At 36.8% G+C, this 23,208-nt stretch overlaps 1 protein-coding gene across 7 annotated transcripts in view; it reads right to left on the bottom strand.

The window, feature by feature from the left end:
- The window catches only part of MINDY3 (MINDY lysine 48 deubiquitinase 3), a 52,167-nt gene that overhangs the window by 5,205 nt on the left and 23,754 nt on the right, over positions 1 to 23,208 (bottom strand). For 6 of the 7 annotated variants that reach the window (XM_034061537.1, XM_031052437.2, XM_031052435.2 and 3 more), the window contains 4 exons: positions 23,085 to 23,155; positions 21,828 to 21,908; positions 4,698 to 4,770; positions 3,749 to 3,821 (listed from right to left, as the gene is read on the bottom strand). In XM_034061537.1, the coding sequence (XP_033917428.1) occupies positions 3,749 to 3,821; positions 4,698 to 4,770; positions 21,828 to 21,908; positions 23,085 to 23,155 (298 nt within the window). The remainder of the gene's footprint in view (positions 1 to 3,748; positions 3,822 to 4,697; positions 4,771 to 21,827; positions 21,909 to 23,084; positions 23,156 to 23,208) is intronic. The other variant, XM_034061544.1, reaches the window with a different exon arrangement.

The following is a 23,208-nucleotide window of genomic DNA, read 5'->3' as shown; positions in this document are numbered from 1 at the left end:
GTTGTACCATACACAAGAATGTCCTCAATGGGTCAGACCAACTGAGCGTCTTGCCAGTATCCTCTTTCTGACACTGGTCAGTACTTGATGCTTATGATAGAGTACAACAGGACAGGCAGTGATATCCTTAGTTTACCCTCCCCATTTCCAGCAGTCTGCTGCTCAAAGATGTCTTCAGTGAGAGGCAGTATATAAAATGCAAAGATAAATACTTCTTCTTTCCATTAATGTGCCTAATTGGCTTTGAACCTACACACACTTGTGGCACTTCATAATTTCTGCTCACAAAATTAACTATGGATTCTGGAAGTAAGTATCTCCTCCTGTTCTGAACCTGTCACCTGATCATTCAGTTTAGTGACACCTCTTTTTTGCATTGTGAGAAGCAATTAACAATCAGTCTGTATTTATTCAGAAACTCCTGATTTTAGAAACCCCTCTTACATGCCAATGGCTATCTCTCTCTCATAGGTAAAACAGTCCTAAACTAGTTCTTAAGGTCATCCTAAATGTTAGTAACCTTCAATTACCCTTGTTGCCTTCCTGATGACTTTCTACAATGTTCTTTTTAAAATGGAGTGAAACATCATACATTTATAATATGGCATTATTTCTAGAAATCCCACTCTGTATGTCTGTCTACTGCTGAGTATCAGTTTAAATCTAAGATCTGTTTCCTGAATTACAATACCTAGCTCACAGGCCAACAATGTTCATGTAAAATCAGGACTATTTTATCCCCTCTGCAATCATTCATTTTTGTTGTACTGAGACTTCTTCGTTAGCCCGTCTCCCAGTTCTGATTGGCTTAAAAGAAGTACTACAGGATTTTACTTGATAACTCTGTGGATTACTCTTCAGAAGATTTTAACTCTCCTTTATTTTGTATTTAATGTTCCATAATTGTAGATTCTTCCTTATTTTTTTTCATGCAGGCACTACATTTTCCTTTCAGGAGACAGTGTCTTAGCTTCTCATAGTTGCCTCTTTTACCACGCAGGCCTTTAACCACTTAGGTCTCTCTTGCCAGGGTATGTGGGCAGAAAGTGTCTAAGATCTTTTTGATTACTGCTGCAGGTAAGCATTTTATCCTTTTGGCTACCAGTTACACGTCTTCATTTTTAAATTTTTAGTAGTTTCCTTTCTTGGTCCTAACATAGTACTACTAGTAAATTATTTGGCTTCTTTTTTGCTTCTGTGTCAATTCACACAGAATATGTCATGTAATTCTTAAAGAGTGGCTCTGTTAAGGAGCTTGGAAGAGGAATTTAAGGTTCATAAGACTGAATGTGGTATTGTGATAACCCTATAAACTTTGTTAATTTAATAGCTAGAAAAAAAAATAGACATTTCACTATTCAAGTGAAACTACAACTGAGGATTCACAAGACACTGGACTTTAAACCTTCTATTCCTCATTCTTACTCTCAATTTAAGATATTTCAGTAGCTGTCTGAAACCTGCTCAAATTCCTGAAATCCCTAACAGGGTTGTAAAAGCACTGTTTGTACACAGAACCAAGTCAATAAAGATAACTTTGAAAATGAACTTAAAATTACGTAATGAAATTAAAGCAAGCAATATACTCACTAATGAAATATAAGAACTGTTTAAAAATGCAGAGCCATACAGTTCTTAAGCATGGACAGTGCACAAAGCTGAACCAGTTAAGCAGGAGGGGAGATTTAATAAAATCTGATTGCTGTTTGATGCTTTTCCATTCAGCAAACAGCACTGTTCAGTGTTACTGATATTGCAGCAGAGCTACCAAAACAAGTGTGTGTGCATGCTACAGTCACTTCAATAAGAGGCCTAGCATCTTAAGTGAAGAGGCTATGATTATTGGGGTGATGATACTGATGGCAATTGCACTGTAGTGGATGAGAAGTGTTTGGGGACAAAAGCCTGCAGCACTAGTCAAACAGATAGGATAAAATGTTTTAAACAAGCTAAACCTAGACAGATGTACTCAACTCAGTGCCCTGAAGAGTATCAGATGTTTTTTTAGAAACAAACAGACAAAACCAAATAAGAGAATCACAGAATCACAGAATCCCAAGGGTTGGAAGGGACCTCAAAAGATCATCTAGTGCATTCCCCCTGCAAGAGCAGAGTAACCTAGAGACCTGGGTTCTTAGATGTATTTACTAAAACACTAGAAATTTTTACTAAAATCACATGCAGTGGTATTCAGTACTGGAATGGCTAATCCACCTTGGTAATTCACATCTGCCCTTCTATACTTCTTAACCTCTAAACAGGTCTGACCATTACTCATCTTGAGATCTGGAGAAGCCTGAAGACTTGGATTAGATGATCACAAAGCATTTCAATTCAGTCCTTGAACTGAAAACGCACATAGTATACTCAGAAGCAATGACTTTATTTTTACTTAAAAACAAGCAAACAAACAAAAAACAACTGGAAAAGCCTGTGTGGAACAGATAGGATATCTTAAATAGGTCCCCAAGACAGTAATAGACAACAAACAAATTAGATAAAACTATATTAGAGGAGGTGATTCAAGACTGAATATTCCATGGTTTGGCAGATTTGGCAGACCTTCTGACTGGCTCCTCCTACATCATTTCGTAGTTGATGTGCTATGGGCAACAAAATAGGCCAGGGCTATGCCACAAATACCCTGAAGGCCGAACATCCAAACAGAAAAAACACTGAATGCAAAAGGAGGATTTTTGTGGATTTGCTGAGGCAGCAGAACAAAATGGCCAAAAGAAAGCTTCTGAGACATATTAAATGAAGGCTTTTTTCTTTCCCTCACTTAAAAAAAGCCAACATAGCTTTTGCAGATTTCACCATATTATGAATGCCAGCCTTTGGTCTTGGATTTTTTAGGGTTTTAGTTTATTGGGTGTCTTTTGATTTCAATTTTCACTCCTACTCTTCATTAAATTTTGTTGTACTTAGTAACATATGAAAGGACAAAAAATGGCATCAATAAAATCTCAGACAGCTGTGGTAAGTAAACTTGCAGTTTCCAGAGCCATTCTACAGGAAGAACAGGTTTAGACCGCAATAAACTAGACTGTATGTCTTCAAAAGAGCAGAACCACCTTTTGGAGAGGTAAAAAAGTTCAAGCACATAGTCCTCCTCAACATTTAGTGGCAAAACATGGTAAGCTTTGACACTGAAGGTTGTTAACTGCTGCCACTTAATATTAGTCCTGTCTGTCCACATAAGATCTAAATAAATTACTTTTTAATTTGATAGTTTTAACTTTAATCCTAGAAATCAAGATGTCATCTCTGGAAACAAATGACAGTTATAAGCACTACAGGGTACCGAGTGCTGGTGAAAACAGAAGTGTAACTGGAACAGTTTCAGCTCCAAACTGTGTAGACTGATCCAGTGCTAATCCAATGCTATTCTGCCTTTGAATACCTAGAATGTTTGGCTCTTTTATCACAGTTTCACTGTCATCCAACAAATGGAAATACATTCACAACTATCTCCTCAATATATAGTAATTGGAGGGGTTTTTTTATTTCTAATTATCACTACAGAAGTTAGATATTTTAATTTGAATTCCTCATGTTTAATTTAAAGCTGACTTAAACACTCTTAAAATAACACCGTCCCCAGAACGCAAGCTAGAAAAATCCGGAACACCCCCCTCCCCCCTGAAATTATAACTGACACATGGTTAATTGAAACCTGAAAAAAAACCTTAAATTATAATTAGTGTGTGGTTAAACCTCTGTATTATTTAAATTTTATCATACTTACTATTCAGGATCTGACACAAGGTCCAGAGCCTTCATTACATCTTCTAGTAGAGAGTCAGATATAAAACCATTATCTGAAGAAGTAGCAAAGCTCCTCATTAGGAAAAGAAACAAGCTTTCCATAAGTACACATTTTACTCAAAAATACTAACATTGCATATCTTTATCTTTAAAATTTGCAAGCAAGTGTGGGGTTCTAGAAGGAACATAGTTTCCTAACACTTCTCTCCCTCTTCAAAAAAAAAGATAACTGTAACACAGAAACTGTTTATCATTCATACACTCAATAGCTTAATACTCACTAAGAATTCAATCTCTTTATAGCAATCTCCATCTCCACTAGATACCTTGGGACGACAACTGTACTTTCTTTCCCTTTTGATTAATTAAACCAGCAGCTGAATGGCAGACATCCTCTGCTTTCCAAAACATAAGAAACTTTTCTGTGTATGCCATATACATTCAAGAACAAAATTTCATGAAGAATGCAATCACAGTGGATCAGTTATTTTAGGAAAATGTAACATAAGGGAAATCAAAATATATTTAAGCTTTATGTTAATTAGAAAGAACATTACAAGGTTAAAAATCTTATGCTACAAGAACTCCACTCCACAGCATTAGACGCATCCTCCCTTACTATAGAATTCTCAGAAAATTTCTTCACATCACTTGTAGATTGACTTCTGCATAGAAAATAACCTACTCTTACGTACTAAGTATTTAATTCTCCTCTTTATCAGCTCAGGTATAAACAGGGTATTACCCTGGCATGGAATCTGAAACAGATTTGAAAGTGCAGTATTTGGAACAAATTTTAGAAAATGATGGTCCTCTTTTTGAAGAGATACCCTACACAATGCAGAACTCATCACTACCTGGAACCTGTCTCTGCTAGTGAGTACATTTCAACCAGAAAAACTTATTTCAACATGAAGTACGGTCTTTACCTTCAGGGTCATATGTCTGGAAAACTCTTCTAGCTTGTTCTGAAGGAGCTTCAGGAGCAACAAGAGCCATATCCTTAGGGAAGGAAAAAAAAGAAAAAAGAAAAATTAAGAAGAAAATTGTCAGAATATTCTTAATTCAGATCCAGATTACTAAGGAAATGCTTAGTCATGCTACACGGGGTTGGACCTTAAATAAATAAAAATTTAAATAGAAGAAAAATTCGTGTCATTTGGCAATATTGCTGATATGTTAACGATTATTCTACAGACTTCTAGACAAATTTTACATAAGTCTTTTCGTGCAGATGTTGTGGCACAAAAGCTAATTGGAGAATATGTATATATTATGTGAAGTTTTAGATAAAATATAGTTTTACTATATAGTTTTGTTAAGATATAGTTATATCTTTTGTTATCTTTTATTTTCTTGTTTTGTTTTATCTTTTGTTAAGATATAGTTTTACTATAAAGTATTGTTCTTCATGTCAGAAAACACACATATATGTACCCAGTGAAATTTATTGAGTACTATGAATACAATGAAATATATAAACATTATTTAGATAGAAAACTGTTAGAGAATGTTTTAAAGCCCATCTCATAGACTGGCAGAACATCAATTCATTAGCTGCATGAAAAAGTATGATTTCAATAGCAGCTATTGTAATGCTTCTATTTATCTGTCACTTTTTTTCATCTCAGATATAATCATGCTTTCCAAAACATATGTGGAGGCACACTATTGAAAACCAGCAATAAACACAGCCCTCTGGTTTCATGCTCCCAAAATTACTAGGGAAAAAAGTGAAATTGGTAAGTTACTAATGAGAAATTAAAGGTGGCATAAATAGTAAGAAATACACCTATTCAAGACACCCTTTAGTCTAAAAGCATATAGATTCGATGTTCAAATAGAACATAAAACTCCAAAATAGAGCTCCAAAACCTGCTTGCTAGGAGTACTTAAATCCCTACATCTCCTATCGCAAATTTACAATTGCCCATGTTGTTTTTTACAAAGAAAGGAAAATGAAAAACTTGCTCAGATGGCAACACTGCATTTGGCAATACCAGTGCATAGTTTTTCTTCCTGTCAAAGTGAAAACATGATGCTACCTGCTATGCTATGAACAGTAAAAACGAAACCCCAGAAATAGCAGCACTCAGCCCTGAGTAATATTAAACTCTGAGAAACGTGCTTTTGTTCGTATTAAGTGAACTAATTTGTTATAAACAAAAAAGTTACACTAAAGTCTTTTATAAAATAAATGTTTTTGTTTTTTTCCTGTTCACTTCCCGTTCAGCTCAACTTTGCTTTCTGAAGATGACTTAGATTTTCCTGAAACAGAAAATCATGGTGTCATCCTCTCATTATACCTGTATGTACCAACAGTGAACTTTGGTTTAAACCATACAAGTCTGTAAGTGTGAAGGAAAGCCCAGAAAAGAAATCAGAAAATACAGAATTAAAAGATGCATAATGACCTACTGTTCTTTTAACAGATTAAGAGACCTGCTTTGGGGAAGGAACAGAAGCAAATCATACATTGACCAGAATTCCACTCTTACCCAATTTCTCTTAATAGCTGACTCCAAATCAGTCAAGAATTTTAAGTATACACCTAATGGCATCCAGCATATACTTAAAAACTTTCCTGAATGAAAGCCAGCTGCCTAGGACACACCAATAAGAGTAACAAGAAACACAACATATGCTTAAAAATAACAGGCAACAGTTTTACTTTGAACAGATAAATGATGTAGCCATTCCTGACATAAGGTGCAAACAATGGGGGGTTACAGAGCTCCTCTCATTTCCATGTAGAGGAGAGACAAGAATTTGGTATTATACAGGATTATATTAGACAAAAAAGAGACATCTGTGCTGTCTTCCAAGGCTCTAGATCAGTAGCCCATTATATACTTTCACTCCTAAGGGCTACTCCATTGCCACAATGCCACACATTGAGCACAATGCAAACATCTACATTACAAAGTGAAGCAGTGCTTAGAGGGAAGGACTGGAGTTCAATTTGCTGTGATGTACTGAAAGGGGTATCCACACCGCAACTTTACTGACAATGAAGTTTGTGCCGTGTGTCAGATTAGGAAGAATTTCTCCACTGGGAGGGTGATGTAACAGGTTTTCCTGAGGAGCTGTGGCTGCCCCATCCCTAGCAGTGGTCAAATCCAGGTTGGACGGGGCTTGGAGCAACCTGGTCTAGTGGAACATGCGGCAGGGGGGATGGAACTAGACGAGTTTTAAAGTGCTTTTCTGCCCAAACCATTCTATGATTCCATAACTAGAACACCTACAGAAAATCACTACTTTAACAGTGTATCTTCATGTTTATTATGTATGTTCAAATGTTTTCCTTAAAGTATGTTGTAGACAAAGAGACCATAGTGCTTTAATCACACCCACAGCCCAACATAAATATATTCATGATGCCGAACTATGTATAAAGTTGTACAGTTGTTGAGTATATATTCTCTATGATTCTCTACAATAACTCTTCTATAACTGGTAATACTAATGTGAATTACACTGTAAAATTTGATAATATGTGACCAACTCTTAAATAATTTGGAATATTCCAGAAGTTTAATTTTTGGGGGTCAGTATTACAGAACATACTAAGTAGGAGGAGATTTCACTATGAGTGAATTACAGTAAACTACTGCAAATAATTCTCAGTTTAAAATCAATGGTGCCGTAGTATATACAGCTTATAACAATATGGTCACTGATTTTAATATTCAGGGTTTAACTATAAAGAGGGGATCTTTGCATGGTAGGCCCTTATTCATGATTAGCAAATCATGGTGCCACTGTAACAAGGGAGAGCTCTTAAAATTTCCATGATATAGAAGGATATAACCCATGGAACTTCCAACTGCACAGCCATACTGTTTAAAATGCAAACTACATAGTTTTACTTTGGTTTATGAGCATGCAGTTCTTTCCATAAAATCGTAATGTAAACCAAGAATAAAGACTATCATTAGCACTGTCCTCCCTCCCCCCAAATTATCTTGTTAATGCTGTTCTTTCCACAGTTTCATGTGACGCAAACCAGATTTTTTAAAATAAATCTCCTGCAATTACCAACAACATTATTTTTTTGATAGACCGATTACAGAGTGTGCATTTCTGTTGGCATTTCGGCTTTCCAGGTTACTTACTTTAGTCACTGAATGCACTACTTAATACTGAAAATTCTCCATGTCTTTCAACTGGACTTTCAAATATGGTACAGCCTCCCAATTATTACATGTTAATGCTTTTTATTCATTGAATGTGATTTATTGATACTCTAAGCAAGTCATTTCAGGGGGAAACTTAAAAAAGTTACCTGCCTTGGAGACATTACCAAAACTCCGCATTTCTTATCTTCGGAATAATTCTAGCTTTCAACTGAGACTGTTGTACTATAAATAGTTAAACCCACAAGATTTTAATCCTGTATATACAAATCCCATGCATTGTCTAACTTCAGATGTCATTCACTTCCAGTATCCAGAAAACTTTAAAAGTTCAGCTACTCCATATAGTTGTTTCTAGGGAGAAAAAAAGTAACATACCTCCTTCAGGCAGCAAAGCTGAAAACGTGACAAACATCTAACAAAAACATACTTCAGCTGCCCAAGCTGATATTTCATCATATGTGCCAAAATGTATCCCCCACCCCAGCCTTACGAATTGTATTTTGATGTATCCCATGCATCGAAAGTTCCATATAAGGGAATCCCATCAACAGTTAATTATAATAATTATTTCCAATACTAAGTACAACATGTCACAAAAATCATGTTTCACTCGTTGGCTCTTGTGATACACAAACAAGTCATTTTATATTACTTTGAAAATTTATTCTCATCAGTAGTACCAGTTATTTTAAGATCCCATGTTTACCCTCAGAGGCAAAAAATACTCTTTGTAAGTTTTAATGAAAACATTCCAGAAGATTTCATTCTCCAAATCAAAAGCAGAACATAATGGCTAAGCCACACTGAAATCCTGGCTATGAATTTTTACAAAGATCCCACCCTGAAAGACCTGTTGCCCTTGAAAATTGAATCTGTTTGCATATGGACTGCTCTACAGTTCTACACCAGCACTGTTGAGTGATATGTGGAAGAATTACATACTGTAGCACTAACCTCCTTCTTAAAAATTTGCCTAAAGACAATATAGAATCACTAATAAATTATCACTTTGTTATAATCAGATCTGCAAGAATGAAGATTACTTGATCTAGTCTTGTATTACAGAGAAAGCATGTATTTTTCAATGCTATAATCAGTGGCTTTCAAGCCATCAACTTTTCCAAAATGGTTTCCTAAGAAAACATGGTTGATGAGATCTCTGAAACCAATTCCCACCTCTCTAGCAGACTTCTGAATCCATTACCTAATTTCCATGTTACTTAACAGACAGAATGGGGTTTCATGACTGGCTGTTGAAACTGGAAGCCAAGCAGAGAGGAAACATACCGGTTTGTGTGCCCACTGCAAGGGAAGAGGGAAGGCAGAATCCTGCTGTGAACTGCTATGTTGGGCAACAAGTAGACAACCATTCAAACACTGCTGGCCCAAGTGCAGGCCTGGACTGCATGCTAGTAATCCACAGGAGACAAGCGATGGGTTATTACAGCAGGTACGAGTGTGTGGGAGTGGGAAAAAGAGACGTGCAAGACAGAGATGGAAATTGTAAGATTAAAAATCACTTCAGAAAGGGTATATGAAACAAGCTGCTGGAAGACAGGTTTCAGATGGTCTGTTCTTACCTAATGTGCTTTGACATAGAAATGCTTACGTGTGTAGTTTTACATTAGCTTAAAGTAGTTGCACTGTTTCACTAACTACCCAGAAGCAACCTTGTATTTCTTCAAAGAACATTGCTTTATTAAAGGTTCTCATCATTCTTGAGGGCTTCAGAGATGGCAAAACATTTGGGGAAGATATAGACTGTTCTGACAGATGCTGGGGAGGGAGGTGGCAGCAAAAGACCACATCAGAAATCCAAAAATCATTTGGTAAAAGCATGGGTCCAGCAAAGAGGAGAATAATGGGCAGTTATCCCATTATCCATGCCACTTCCATGAAGGAGCCCTGAAAAGGGACAGAGTTGGAGAACTATGCTTGTAACAACAAAGCAAAGCAACTCCTAGAGACTTTACCTGTGAATTCCATACTGAAGCAGTTGTTGTTGTTTGACATAAATGTTGGTTGAAAGACTGCCAATTGGGCTCTTAACAGAAAGATGGGCAATAAAGACTAGTTCAAGACTCCCACTGCTGTTCAGGGACATCATCTGCACCAATAGTTTGGAAGGGCTGCTGTCCATAGCTGTTGCAGTGGTAGTATCCTCTACAAACTGCTTACAATGCTTTTCTTGTGCTGGCTGGTGGAATATGAGATTGGTCTGCAGCATGTTATCTTCTGTGATAGAAGACATTAAAAGTGTCTAACTAGTGGAAAATTCCAACAGACTACTACGAGGAGTAAAAGATTTTCCTGCTTGAGAGCTGTATGCAGAGGAACTGAAAGAAACATCCTTGACTTAGCTGTCCCTACACAAGAGCTCTGCAGCCACAACTGTTCCCACTTCAGAATGGCAGGTGTCTAAGATTATATACTGTATCCTGCTCAGCCTTGAAAAGGGACTGTGGTCTACCTGAGATTCAGAAAAAGCCAAAAGAAAATCCTTTCCTTGAACAAGGGAGGAAAAAGACAAAAGGAAGCATGCCATCCCCATGGTAGAGAAGTTCTTGTCACAGGTCAGATAATTACATACAGGCCTTGTAATTCAGACCAGCAGAAGATGACACAATTTATCTGCAAGTGTTCAAACAGTAGAGGTGGTGGTGGAGGAGGAGAAACACTCATGGTAAGCAATTTGTTTCTGCAAGGTGGTTGAAAGGAAGTGAACTGGCTCTAGCTGCACTCTGCCTTGTGAGTAAGAGTGAAACGACTGTATTTACTTGGCAGTACCTCCAGCACCTTGCTGGTACCGCAAATGTCTTAACAGGGCAGAACGAAAAGCTACATAAGGACGACTACTTATTGAAATCCGTTTTCATCTTCACCCATACTACCCAGACAGAAAAAGGAGCCTACTTGATCCAAGGGTGGGGTGAGGCTGTAGAGGAAAAGCAAACACAAATCAAAAAGCAAGAATTAGTAATAAAGAGATCTACAGTGAGCACACTCTCGGCCTATCCATCTGGAAAGCAGGGCTTAACATACACTCAGCTAAGTTATGGAAACCTTAATATAAGGTTAATTCCTGTGGGAGAGGATGGTTTAATGAGACATCAAAAAAAAGCCACAGCACTGCGGTCTTTCAAAAACCAGAGAAACTCAAACTACAGTGAATACATGTTTAACAGTTACATTGCCACACATTATGGGTTTCTTTTAGTTCAAAACATTGCAAGAAGGCAACAATTCACTTGTTGACGCATACAGTAAGAGTTTTTCCACCATGTTTCCTGCTTTGAAGGACAGATTATAAAAGATTGCTGTAGAGTTATATACATTAGGTATGTAGTTTTGGGGGTTTTTTTTGATTATTATTCGCTTCTTTTGCTCATAGAACAAAGACTGCTCTGAAAGCAAAAATACGTTACTGGAATTATACACCAGGAGCTAGCAAACTTGAATTTACTGGAATTCTCATCTAATTACTAAATTACATATTACCCTTCAGTCACAAGCTTAATCCAAAAGGGCAGCTTTTCAAATTATCCGTTGTTTGCCATATTTGGGTATTTATTTCTTTAGGACAGAATATAGTAGTATACGAATGCCAAACTTCATTCCAAAGAGGAACCAAACTGGAAATGGGCAAATCCCATGGTTTAGGACTCCCCAGAACTTCACAATATAATTTATTCAAGAGGAATAGTAGCTTCTATTATCATGCTACTTTTGTCCTACTTCAGAAAAATATCTGTATTAGATAACATTCCTATACCTAATACAGTTTCTGTATCTAATACTGTTGTATCTAATATATCCAAAACATAATATTGTTATATCTAATATATCTAATACATAGATGTGAAGTGTTTGCTATAAAACTGATGGTGAGCATTAACATACTATTTGGCAATTACAATAAGGAAGTGGGAAATGAACAAGTATGACAGATGGCTTCATCCATCAAACTGATGTCTCTCCAATTTAGAAACAAGGATGTCATGCAGGACAAATACTCTGCACAAGTCACAAGTCTAGATGACACCAACTGCTGTGCCCCTGTCCATCAGTTCTGCAGCCCCATCATGGAAGGCCACCAAACTGCTCAGGCATCATTGTTTTTCATGTGCTTTAGCATGCCTTCCAGGAGAATCTGCTCCAAGATTTTGCCAGGCATGGAGGTCAGACTGACTGGTCTGTAATTCCCTGGGTCACCCATTTTCACCTTCTTGAAAATGGGGGTTATATTTCCCTTTTTCCAGTTGTCAGGAACTTCACCTGTCTGCCATGATTTTTCAAATACGATGGACAGTGGCTTTGCATCTTCATTTGCCAGCTCCTTCAGGACCCGCGGATGGATTTCATCAGGCCCCATGGACTTGTGTACGTTCAGGTTCTTAAGATGGTCTCTAACCAGATCCTCTCCTGCAGTGGGCTCAAGGTCTTAATTCTCACAGTCCCTGCATCTGCCTTCCAAAACTTGAGTGGCAGGGCTAGCACACTTGCTGGTGAAGGCCGAGGCAAAGAGGTCATTAAGAACCTCAGCCTTCTCCAAATCTCTCACACTCTGCCAGTGAGGGGGGGCATAAAAGCTGGGAGGGAACAGAGATAAGACACCTGACCCAAACTAGCCAAAGCTAGTTCATTCAATACCACAGCACATCATGCCCTGTATATAAACTGGGGGAAGTTACCCAGAAGGCTCAGATTGCTGCTCAGGTCAGGCTGGGTATCGGTCAGCGGGTGGTGAACAATTGTACTGTGCGTCACTGCTATTTATATTTTGGTTTTCCTTTAGCCTTTTAATTTTATACTCTCTCCCCTTGTTATTTATTTTTTATTATTGTTATTATTATTAGCAGTAGTATTATATTAGACTTTAGTTTAAATTCCTTTGGTTCTCCTCCCCCTCTCACCCAGGGGGGAAGGGAGGGATGACTGAACAGCTGTGTGGTGCTGAGTTACTGGCTGGCTCTAAACCACTACAACGTTGTATTAAAAAAGGTGTGTTAAAACACACTTGATGTCAGCACCCAGTGGGTAGCTGTATCCCGCTGCACTGCTACCTGAACAATAGCATAAACAATACTTCACTATTTAGGTATAGTGGAAAACAGAATAATCATCACAGAACTGAGTAGCACATGAACCTGGAAAGGCCAGGACACTTGACCACTGGAGTAGGCAAATGGTGGAGAAAAAAGCATTTTGTTTTATACTATACTTGGCATTAGAAATAATACATTCTTATGCAACACTTTTCTGTAAATACAAATTTGGTTGATATTTAAAATCTGCAATACTATAAAAACCTCTGTAAATGTATTCATCATATTTAAACAATGAGCCAGAATGTCTATTCCTCCAAATTCGAAAAACAGAATATCTATCCGTTGTGTGATGACACAGGCACAATGTCTTCACTATTGTATCAAATATAGCTGGAACCAATATTGGTTTCACACATAAAAAGGATACAGAATGAGGTTCTTCTCAGCCTTTTTCCTATGCTGTTTGTTGACTTTTAGAATTCACTTGATACAGTGACTTATAAACTATAAAATTGCATTTAGTAATGTCTTTGATACAGTTACTATTTGCAAGCCACTCTGCATATACTAAAAAAAAAGACTAAAATTTGTTTCTTTAAAAAACAGCTTTTCATTTGATAGGACAACATGTATACAAACTAGAAGTTGCTCATACCTTCCCTCCTGAACCCGGAGGCTGCAATTCCTTCTAGGTGTTAATAAATACTCTTATGTGGGAGAACCCATTCCATTACCATTCCAGTCTCCAATTCCACTTTATATAACAAGTCACTCATTCAAATATGAGGAAAAGGTACTCCTCAGGACTGCTTTGCCTACAACTGGACCCACCATTTCCATACTACTTCATGCATTTTTCACAACAGGTGCTTTACACATTCACTGCTACAATCTAAACCACTAAGAATATAGCCAGCTAACTTTCAGAAATAATGCAGCATTTAAGGTACAGCCAAAATACTGTTTCATGGAGATAACTGCACATTAATCTCAAACATTCCCACAGCCTAGTGCTAATCTTTAAAAATCAGATAAAGTTTATTTCTTAACCAACTGAAGCACAAACTTAGACAATGGAAAGTACACAGACCATATGCTTTGAAGGGAGCCAGGAAGCTGGAAAACTGAATAAATAGATGATTGCTAGAATCACTTTTTTCCTAATTATGTTTAAAATAGACTTGAAGTGATTAGGGAATACAATTTTTCTAAAAATGGCTAATGTGGTATAAATGGTTATTACTTAGGCATATTTTCTTTGTGAGTTTTCCAAGTCAGGAGTGCTCCTATGACATATTAAATTGAGAGGTTAGCAGTTCATGAGAAATCCCTTCATTTTTCATTTGTGGATTTAGTACAGGTTCTCTTAATTGCACTCTTGCTTTCTTTCCTTCTTTCCTCCTTTCTTCCTTCCTTCCTCTGTTTTAAAAATTGTCTCATGCAGCAAGTGGCTGTACTTTATTCTGAATTTTTAGATGTAAATTTTCCTGGATCAAAAGAACTGCCAGAACTACTCCTCACACCCCATTTTACAAATTTTCATCTAGGCTTGGAAATAGCAGGCAAGGAATCAATACGGTCATTCTCTCATCTACCTCAGCACAAATCAGGATTAAAATGTGTAACATTTCAGGAGTCGTAATTCAGTGACACAAAAATTGGAACAATGAAAGCAAAAATATATTAAAAACGGTATCATCTAAGCAGCTCTACTCTCAACTACTTCCTATATAAAACTGAATCTCTTCCTCTGAAAGAAAACAGATGGATGAGAAGTCTTTTCCCAAAAGGAAGTAATTTGCTGATTTGCTTAAGGGCATATACAATTACATTTCATGGTCTGTATCAGCCAACCTGAACAATGTCCTTAAATTATTGCGAAAGCTGCAGATAATGGGAGGAATGTTAGAAATTTCCTAAAACTTTACGAACGTATAGATATGACAAAATGTCTGAAATTAGTCAGAGAATTAGGGTAAACACAGTGAACAATTCTTTTAGAATGGTAAATCCCAAACAATTGTTTAGATTAACATTCAGAGTCTTACATCTCAGTTTAATGACCTCTACATTACAGTTTCTATATCTCAACTCAAAGGCAAATGATGCAAAACCACATGACTGAGTTACCTTCTTATGATCTTAGTGAGGACCACATTATGAGCAGTAGATCCTCATAATTGCTACTCATTATTATGGGATGCACAGCAGTTCTGACAAGACCAATAGAAGCATTACAGGACCCTGACCCAATTCCTAGATGTTCTCCCTTTAGAGCTTTTGCCACAAATTATCAAAATGCCTGCTACTGCCCAAAGATCCATTTCTCTAGTCTTCAAAGACATTAACTTCTTTACCACACAACCTCAGGAACTGGAAGACCACCAGAATGCTCTTTAATACTTTTCACATGCAATTTTCTCAACATATATGTTATTATATTCCAGCCTTCATAAAATAAATCATGTGATCTTAGATTCCATAGCTATGGCTTTCTATTCCTAGCTCAACAATTTTAGATACTGTACTAGGCTAATAAAAACAAAAAAATCTATATAGCTGGATCTCCACTTCAACACCTCTTTGTAGCTGTGTGGCAGATCATACTCCATCCTTTAATAATACCTGAAAGACTCCAAACTCCTGCGTAACTAGAGTCCTATCTGACTCTGGAAGATGGAGTGATGATCCTTTATCACCAATCCTAAAACCAGAAAATCCAAGTCAGGGCCACTAAAATCCTGAAAAATTTAGTACAGTCTCTTGACTCCGATTTAGGATGTGATGTACATCATAATCACAGTGTTTCCAGTCTACTGCATCAGACTATGATTTGGTCTAAGTAGTGTCTATACTGGATTTCTTATGGTGCAATGATCTACAAATCCTAACCTTCTAGTTCTGCAGATCAGCCCCAGCTGCCTACCACTTCCATCTTCCCACTCAACCTGTCTACTATCCTCTGCATATGTCTGCTCTTCTTGGAAGTCCAGAGTTCTCCAAGAAACTCTGAAGCCCAAAAGGATGTCAGGGAGGTTGTTAAACCAGAATTAGTTCTTTATCTTTTGGAATGGAGAGGGCATACCTGGCTTCTTCACAATCTTTCCTTCTTTTCCAAGCCTGGTGCAAAACATAGAAAAGAACGTCCTGTGGAAAGTTCATACAGTCACTCCAACTGACTTTGGGTTCCCCCCTATTTAAAAATTCTTTTAGTACAGCTGAAGTACAGATCACCAAAAACCAAGAGGAGACATCTGATTTTTTTCCTGCAGCTATTGCAGTTGGCTGCTCATTCCAACAATGTGGGAAATGGGAAACTAAAAAGAGACAGAAATGCTTCTCCTGACCAAAGACAAAAATTGCATGATAGCAGAGCGTCTCATGAAATCTATCTTCATTTAAAGCCTAAATTACATTTCTAATAACAAAAAAACTCCCCAAACCCTAGAGACCTCATAAATGACATTATGACTTTGAGTAAATTGATATAATGAACTTGTTTCATGAAAAAGAAATATGCCACCATACACTGTTGCACCACAAAATCTCTTTTACTATAATGAAAAGTTTTCACAAAATCTAGAGGTTGCATGGATAAACACTGGTGTGAAAATCACTGATAAGAAGAAGAAAAGGACAGGTTTTCCCATGGAAAATCTCACAAACAAATAAACTGCTCAGAAATGTCTGCTCATAAACTCACATCAATGTTAGAAAAAATATCATCCACAAGTACAAATGGAATAGACCCACAATGAGCAGAATACGGTTTCACATTATCGTCTGTGATCTTCCAACGCCAGAATAGGATAGATACCTTACAGACGTATTTTGAGGTGCCCCCTGCCAACTATGAGGCCTCAAAGTTGGCCTTTTTGTTAGGAAACTGATTTGGACAAAGCACCCTTATGAACTACAGCATTATTCAAAACAATTTAAATTCACTTAGCAACAGCATTCATACTGTGAAGCTTAAACCAAACAGTAACTACAATTTTCTTTGGAGGTCCACAGATCCCACAAGAAACAACCTGCTTTCAAGAAGAGGTCTTTTCCTGCAGAAAGGAGCTCTTAATTTAACAGCTAATAGAAACAGTTGAAGATTCACTGCTGATTTAGCCAGGTCGGAGCCATTGTCAGGAAAAGAGCAGTATCTGCCTCCTTGCTGTTAATCAGCACACCGTTAAACCCTTCTTTAGCCTAGAATTTATTTAGAATCATAGAATAGTTAGGGTTGGAAAGGACCTTAAGATCATCTAGTTCCAACCCCCCTGCCATGGGCAGGGACACCTCACACTAAACCGTCACCCAAGGCTTCATCCAACCTGGCCTTGAACACTGACTGCCAGGGATGGAGCATTCACAGCCTCCCCTGGCAACCCATTCCAGTACCTCACCACCCTAACAGTAAAGAATTTCTTCCTTATATCCAACCTAAACCTCCCCTGTTTAAGTTTTAACCCATTACCCCTTGTCCTGTCACTACAGTAAAATTTCTAAATATCTATATTCTTTCTATTAGATATCTAGACTGTCCCAAACAGAACAAATTCCACTTACTCAGGGAAACTAAAAACTCTGAAACCACATGCTCTGTAACCATTTCTTGAAGTAGAATTCTTCAAAATCTGATTTTGATTTATTCTCTAGTAAAGACTTTTTCAAAATTTGATTACCTGCTCCCACTGGTCATGGGAGCAAAAAACAAAAGGAAGGGCATAGCTATCTTTCACTATCTTCTTAAAGTACAAGAGTTCCAAGTTAAAGGATAAATATAATTTATTTGGGTATATATAAGTTACTTCTGCAGAGATCAGAGCTGCTAACACATACTAGTAATGGTTGAATTTTTACATATGCATCTTCTTTTCTTTCATGGTCACTGACATTTTCTGTTGGTGTTCTGAGATTATATGTTGTACATAGTAACACTTGCCCTTAAGCCCAGTTCTGATAAATACCACTGACGCAAATTCAGAACCTCCTATAGCAGTGCCAGTGTTTGTTCAGGTGTCCTCTGATGAACTTTGATGAAAAAGACTGTTTAGGAACAGAAGTGAACGTTGTTTCTTCTGAGAGACAATACTATCAAGGATGCTGAAGAATGGCCCTGAGAACATGCAGAACAGGTTACAGTGATCTAAGTCACAAAAATAAGTGTAATCCAAACCCATAAGTACAGTCCCAACACAGTAGAACAGGCACATTTTCCCTGAAAAGCAGTGATTTGTAACTTGTTCAGATGTCTCAGCTAGGAGTTTAGTCTGCTTTCTGATTCTTCAAGTCTAGAAGTGCCACAACACTGTAACTGAAAATGGACAGATTCTGTTGTGGCCTCTGTGCTTCAAGATCTGGGAATAAACTAAGGGAATTTTTCTAAAGCTTACACAGCTCTGAAGTGTCCCCATGGACAGTTCCAAGTCACGAGACAGACACTTATTCCACGCTGTCTTTTAACTTCCAAGGAGTCTGAATTAAAACTTTCAGACAATGTGAATTTGCACATCAGCAAATAGTAGTTAGGAAGCATCTATTAACCTGCTGTTATTCTTCCTGTTGTTTGTACTGAAATGTTTTCTTGTTCTATTTCACATAACATTTGCAACCTGCTGTTATTCTTTCATATAGTGTTTGACCACACTCTTGACATTCCTAAAGTTCTGAAGAGTCTCAGATTGTTCCAACTTCCTATGTTACAAGCATCATAAAAATAACCAAGAATTGACCATACAGCATTTGATCCAGAGCATCACAGCTTTATCCCTACATCAAGTAATTTAGAGCTGCCCCAATTCTCACTTTTTCCTACAATAAAATAAAATTAAACAAAAAACCAACTCAAACCCCAACAAAAAAACAAAACCAAAGAAGTCCTTTAACTTTAAAGTTGATTTTTAGACAACATTTACAATACTGTCTATTTGCCTTACCACCATCTGACAGAGCATGAAGGGATACTTGATGAAAGTTTCCTTGTTCATTTTTGTTGGCCTGAGGCCATTTGAAAGTTTCCTTATTCACTGAGAGGGAAGGAAGGCATGGAGAAGCAGGAATGATGGTTGCTTGGATTTAGCTGCCTATGAAGAACCTACATACTCATTTTCAGGGAAAATCTACCTTGTTGCAAATGCACAGCCCATTACCACTAGCAGCAATAGCCATCCTTATTTCTTTGGCAAATGTTAAATTTGTATAGCTGAGCATTAAGCAACTTTCTGGACTTACACACACAGCTGTAACTGAAGAAAGAAAACACACTGGGACTAATTAGAGTTCCCTGCTAGTTTGTCCCACCTCCAAACTGTTGACACAAGCTTCTGCAGCTCTATTACGATACACGTAAGAGTTCCGAAAAGCTAACTATTCAGGTAATACAGATGCTTGTATGTCCTTTCCAACTACATTACATACTCATCTGCAGAACAAGCTGTAATATTTTTATTAAATTCAGTATCCAGGTGTGACCCGACAAGTGCTGAGTAGAGAGGGAGATGATCCTCTGCACTTCAATTTGTTGTGTCTGTATGGTTGCCTCCAATGTATCTAACTGTAAGTAACTGTTTGGCTGGCAACAGATCAGCTAAGATCCAGGAAGAAAAATTACTGATATTCTCTTCAATAAAACCTTTTGCTTGTTGAACCTCCCATGCTCGAGAAACGTCTCCAAGACAGCAAGGAAGATTGTCCTGCTCCCCAGTTTTACCCTGCTACTTGTCTGTAGCAGCAGTAGCCTGGGAAGATTGCCTTATTCTAGGTTTCTAGGCCAAATTATTATTATATCAGCTAACGACAAAGGTGACTACTATTTTGCTTAGTAACTGCCTAATGTTCATCTATTTAATCATAAGGGTTTAGGCTCCTGTAAATCATAAGCAGCTTGAAAGAATTAATGCTGCATTTCTTTTTTTCCAAAATTAATCTGCACTGCTTTTGGCTCCACAGTCCGTTTTTCTCCTTCCATTTTGAAGACCTCTCTTATGTAATCAAAATCACCATCAAGATAGAAGTTACATCTTCAGTATCAAGCACCTTTAAGACAATTAGACACAGTAGTCCAATAACTTGCTGACTAACCACTGGCAAGTAATTCAAGGTTTTTCCTGTAGTTTTTGGTATGTAGCTTCAACTGACAAAATAAATGGACTGCTGACATGATTCATATTTCAACTGTAGCTGACATCTCTGCTCCACCTGAAACGTTTAGCAACCTTAAATTTAGAAATGGTGAGATCAGACATGCAAATCCCAGGACTCAGAACTTTTACACGCCTTCAGCTCCTGCTTCTTTACATCAAATACCAAAAAAAAAAAGAAAAAAAAACCTAGGAAATTCTTTGCCAAGTCTGTGCTGCTTCCCTTTCCTGCTTTATTCCCTAAGATAGGAATCACAGCCTTCAGCTTTCTGCAGACTAAGCGGAGTTCAGTGAAGAAAAAGGAACCAAGCTGTATTGGAGGCACTGGATATTGATGCCCAGTTATGTTAAGCCTAGCAAACAGGTCCCAGCATCCTAACAGAAACAGCATTATAAATGGATTTCTATCTGGAAAGCGTCACTGTAGGAGCAAAACATAAGACGGTGTAATAACATTTGAGACAAGTAAGGTACATTTGACTAGTACAACAGAGTGATTATGCCTATTTGCATCAGACTGCTATCTATAGGACAAGGTATCGACTTCGATGGTATAATACAGAAAAAAATGTTGATTAAATTTCAAAATTGAAATAAAAAAGCTTTCCTGGGAAGAGAGTAAGGCAGAAAAAAAACATTCAAAGGAGGATAAGAATTTTTCTGTCACCATGGAGTAAGGAAGAAAAAGCATTTATCAGACACAACGGATTAAGGGAAGCTCTAGCATAGCATTTGCAGCGGAATTTGCAGAAAAATATTCAGTGTGCAACACAGACTAATTAATTTAAAGGATTTTTAAATTTAAAGAACCACTGCCACACATAAACTCTCAATGTATTGGGAGGTTTGTTTGTTTTTCTAATAAAAATCTTAGGTTTTGTGTTCCCTTTTTAAAGATCAATTTCCTTAAAGAAAATTTTGGCTTAAATGGCTCAACTTTGTCTTACCTTCTAGTACTTCCTTTCAAGATTTAACCTACAATAGTTATTCATTTGTAAGATACTAAGGATAGGAAAGCTCATTTCTAGTAAGTACTAATAAATGCACTAGTAAGTAGCATTTAAAGTTTCAACAACTATTTTTAAGCAGAAACAAGTGATGCATAGAAATAGAAAAACGTAAGGAAAGCAATTTAAATCTTCAAATAAAGAGACAGAAACTGTCTTTTCAGAAAATTTGGTCTCATACTTTGAGAACTCATCTCAAAAGCTTTTTGTACGTTTTACAGATTACAGTACATATTTAATAAAATAAATATAAGGAATTATTATTACAGTCCTGATATATATTTTAAATCTAGAATAAATACAAGGAATTATCATTACAGTATTGATAGCGATTTAAATCCAAAACAACAAACTAGGGTTATAGATTAAAAATTGCAAAAGTACTGTCAGGGAGATTAATGTACTAACAGGCACGTACACATAACTATTTCCTTTTTATCTCTCTCACACTATAGAAATTTAAGACAGTGCTTATCCCAATTATGGTATTCTAAAGCATAACCTTCCCCCAACCTAATAAATTAAGCTAGAACTGAAAGACTTCACTAAAACTTATGAGATACCATTAAACCATATTAACAACTCTGCCTTCAAGGGAAGGCTTAATTAAAAGGTTTGGTGACTACATTTTTACATTAAAGCCACATGAAACTCACACTGTAGCAAGATCTGAACTTTGAATTTATGCGGTGTTTATCTGCCCGAGGTCACCAAAAAACACATCTAACATACCTTGGCAAAAAAGACTGTGAGGTGCGTTTCACTGCCAAGTATCCAAATGGGAAATTTTGGAGATTTCAAATAGGAGCCAACCTAAATAAGTGCAACAAAATCAGAAACACAAATTAAAAACCCAGAAAACTCATCTTGTTAGTGATCAAGTTAGTAAGAATTCAGTTAGTGGAGTTCCAACTGCTCTGAAAACTAACATAAAAGATCAATGAGATGACAAAACAGTGTAAAATGCTTAGATTTTAATTACGATCACTGATTCTTTTTTGACTTGAAAAACAAGACAGCTTATGATAATTAACTGAAATAAAACAGCAGTGAGATTGTAGTATCAACAATATCCCTTATTTCACCATTGGAGACATGCTTCAAACTGTACCTACATACTCTAATGCTTAACAATACTACAACTGGATGCTAAATGAGGTAGAAGTCCACATGACTTATTAGCTGGTTTGGGATGAATCAATTCAGAACTGACACGTAATAAATGGACAGTTAGTTACAGTCAATACACCAATGTTGTGCAAACTACTTAATCCTCTTTAACCCTGAGATAAACTACAAGTATTCAATAGAGATTAACAAGAATAATCAAAAAGCCTTTTGAAATTGAGTAGTAACATTGTTTCAAAGTAGTATTTGTAATGCAAAAAATTTCTCAAATAAAAACCTTAAGAAATGTACAACAGGATGAAACAATATGGACTAGGCTGCACTTCAGTTACTTTCAAATGTTCACAGATAAATATGTAAGTAGCTTTTAGGTCTTGCACATATTCTATTCAGAATATATTTACTTTATACTCATTTTACCGTATTTACTTATGGCTCTTAAATTGAAGACAGTAATAGCATAAAAGCACAATAAAACTGCAACATTCATAACAGCAAGCCACTGTGAGACTTCAGAGTTTTATAACCATCTGCATAACTTGCATTAAGCCTTATTTTAGTAAAAACATAAGCTTCTACCTGGCCATATTACATTGGTACAATAAAGTTCTAATTTAAATAGCAACAACATTTACTCAATAAGATGCATTTAACAACTTTATCATTTATCTGTTTTTCATGTGGCATTATAAGGTCCTTTCCAACCCTAACTATTCTATGATTCTATGATTATTCTCAGGTTTAATGTCAACATTCTCTGAGAATTCTTTAATATCTCAAATTCACAGTGAAGCTGTTGGTAATACTAAGAGGTCAACAACACCTTAATAAAATTCTTATATGATGCATAAAACTGCTTACCTTACAGTATCTCAGAGATTCCATCAATGTCAAAAAGCCTACTGTTGCCTGTTTATGTATACCAAGAAGTTCTGTTCAAAACAAAACAAAAAAATTACAAGAAAAATCTGCAAAGACTCTTCTA

The sequence above is a fragment of the Melopsittacus undulatus genome, chromosome 1 (genome assembly GCF_012275295.1).
Source record: "Melopsittacus undulatus isolate bMelUnd1 chromosome 1, bMelUnd1.mat.Z, whole genome shotgun sequence".
Taxonomy (NCBI): Eukaryota; Metazoa; Chordata; class Aves; order Psittaciformes; family Psittaculidae; genus Melopsittacus; species Melopsittacus undulatus.
The sequence above is the reverse complement of the archived record's forward strand: the minus strand, read 5'-3'. Positions and strand labels throughout refer to the sequence as shown.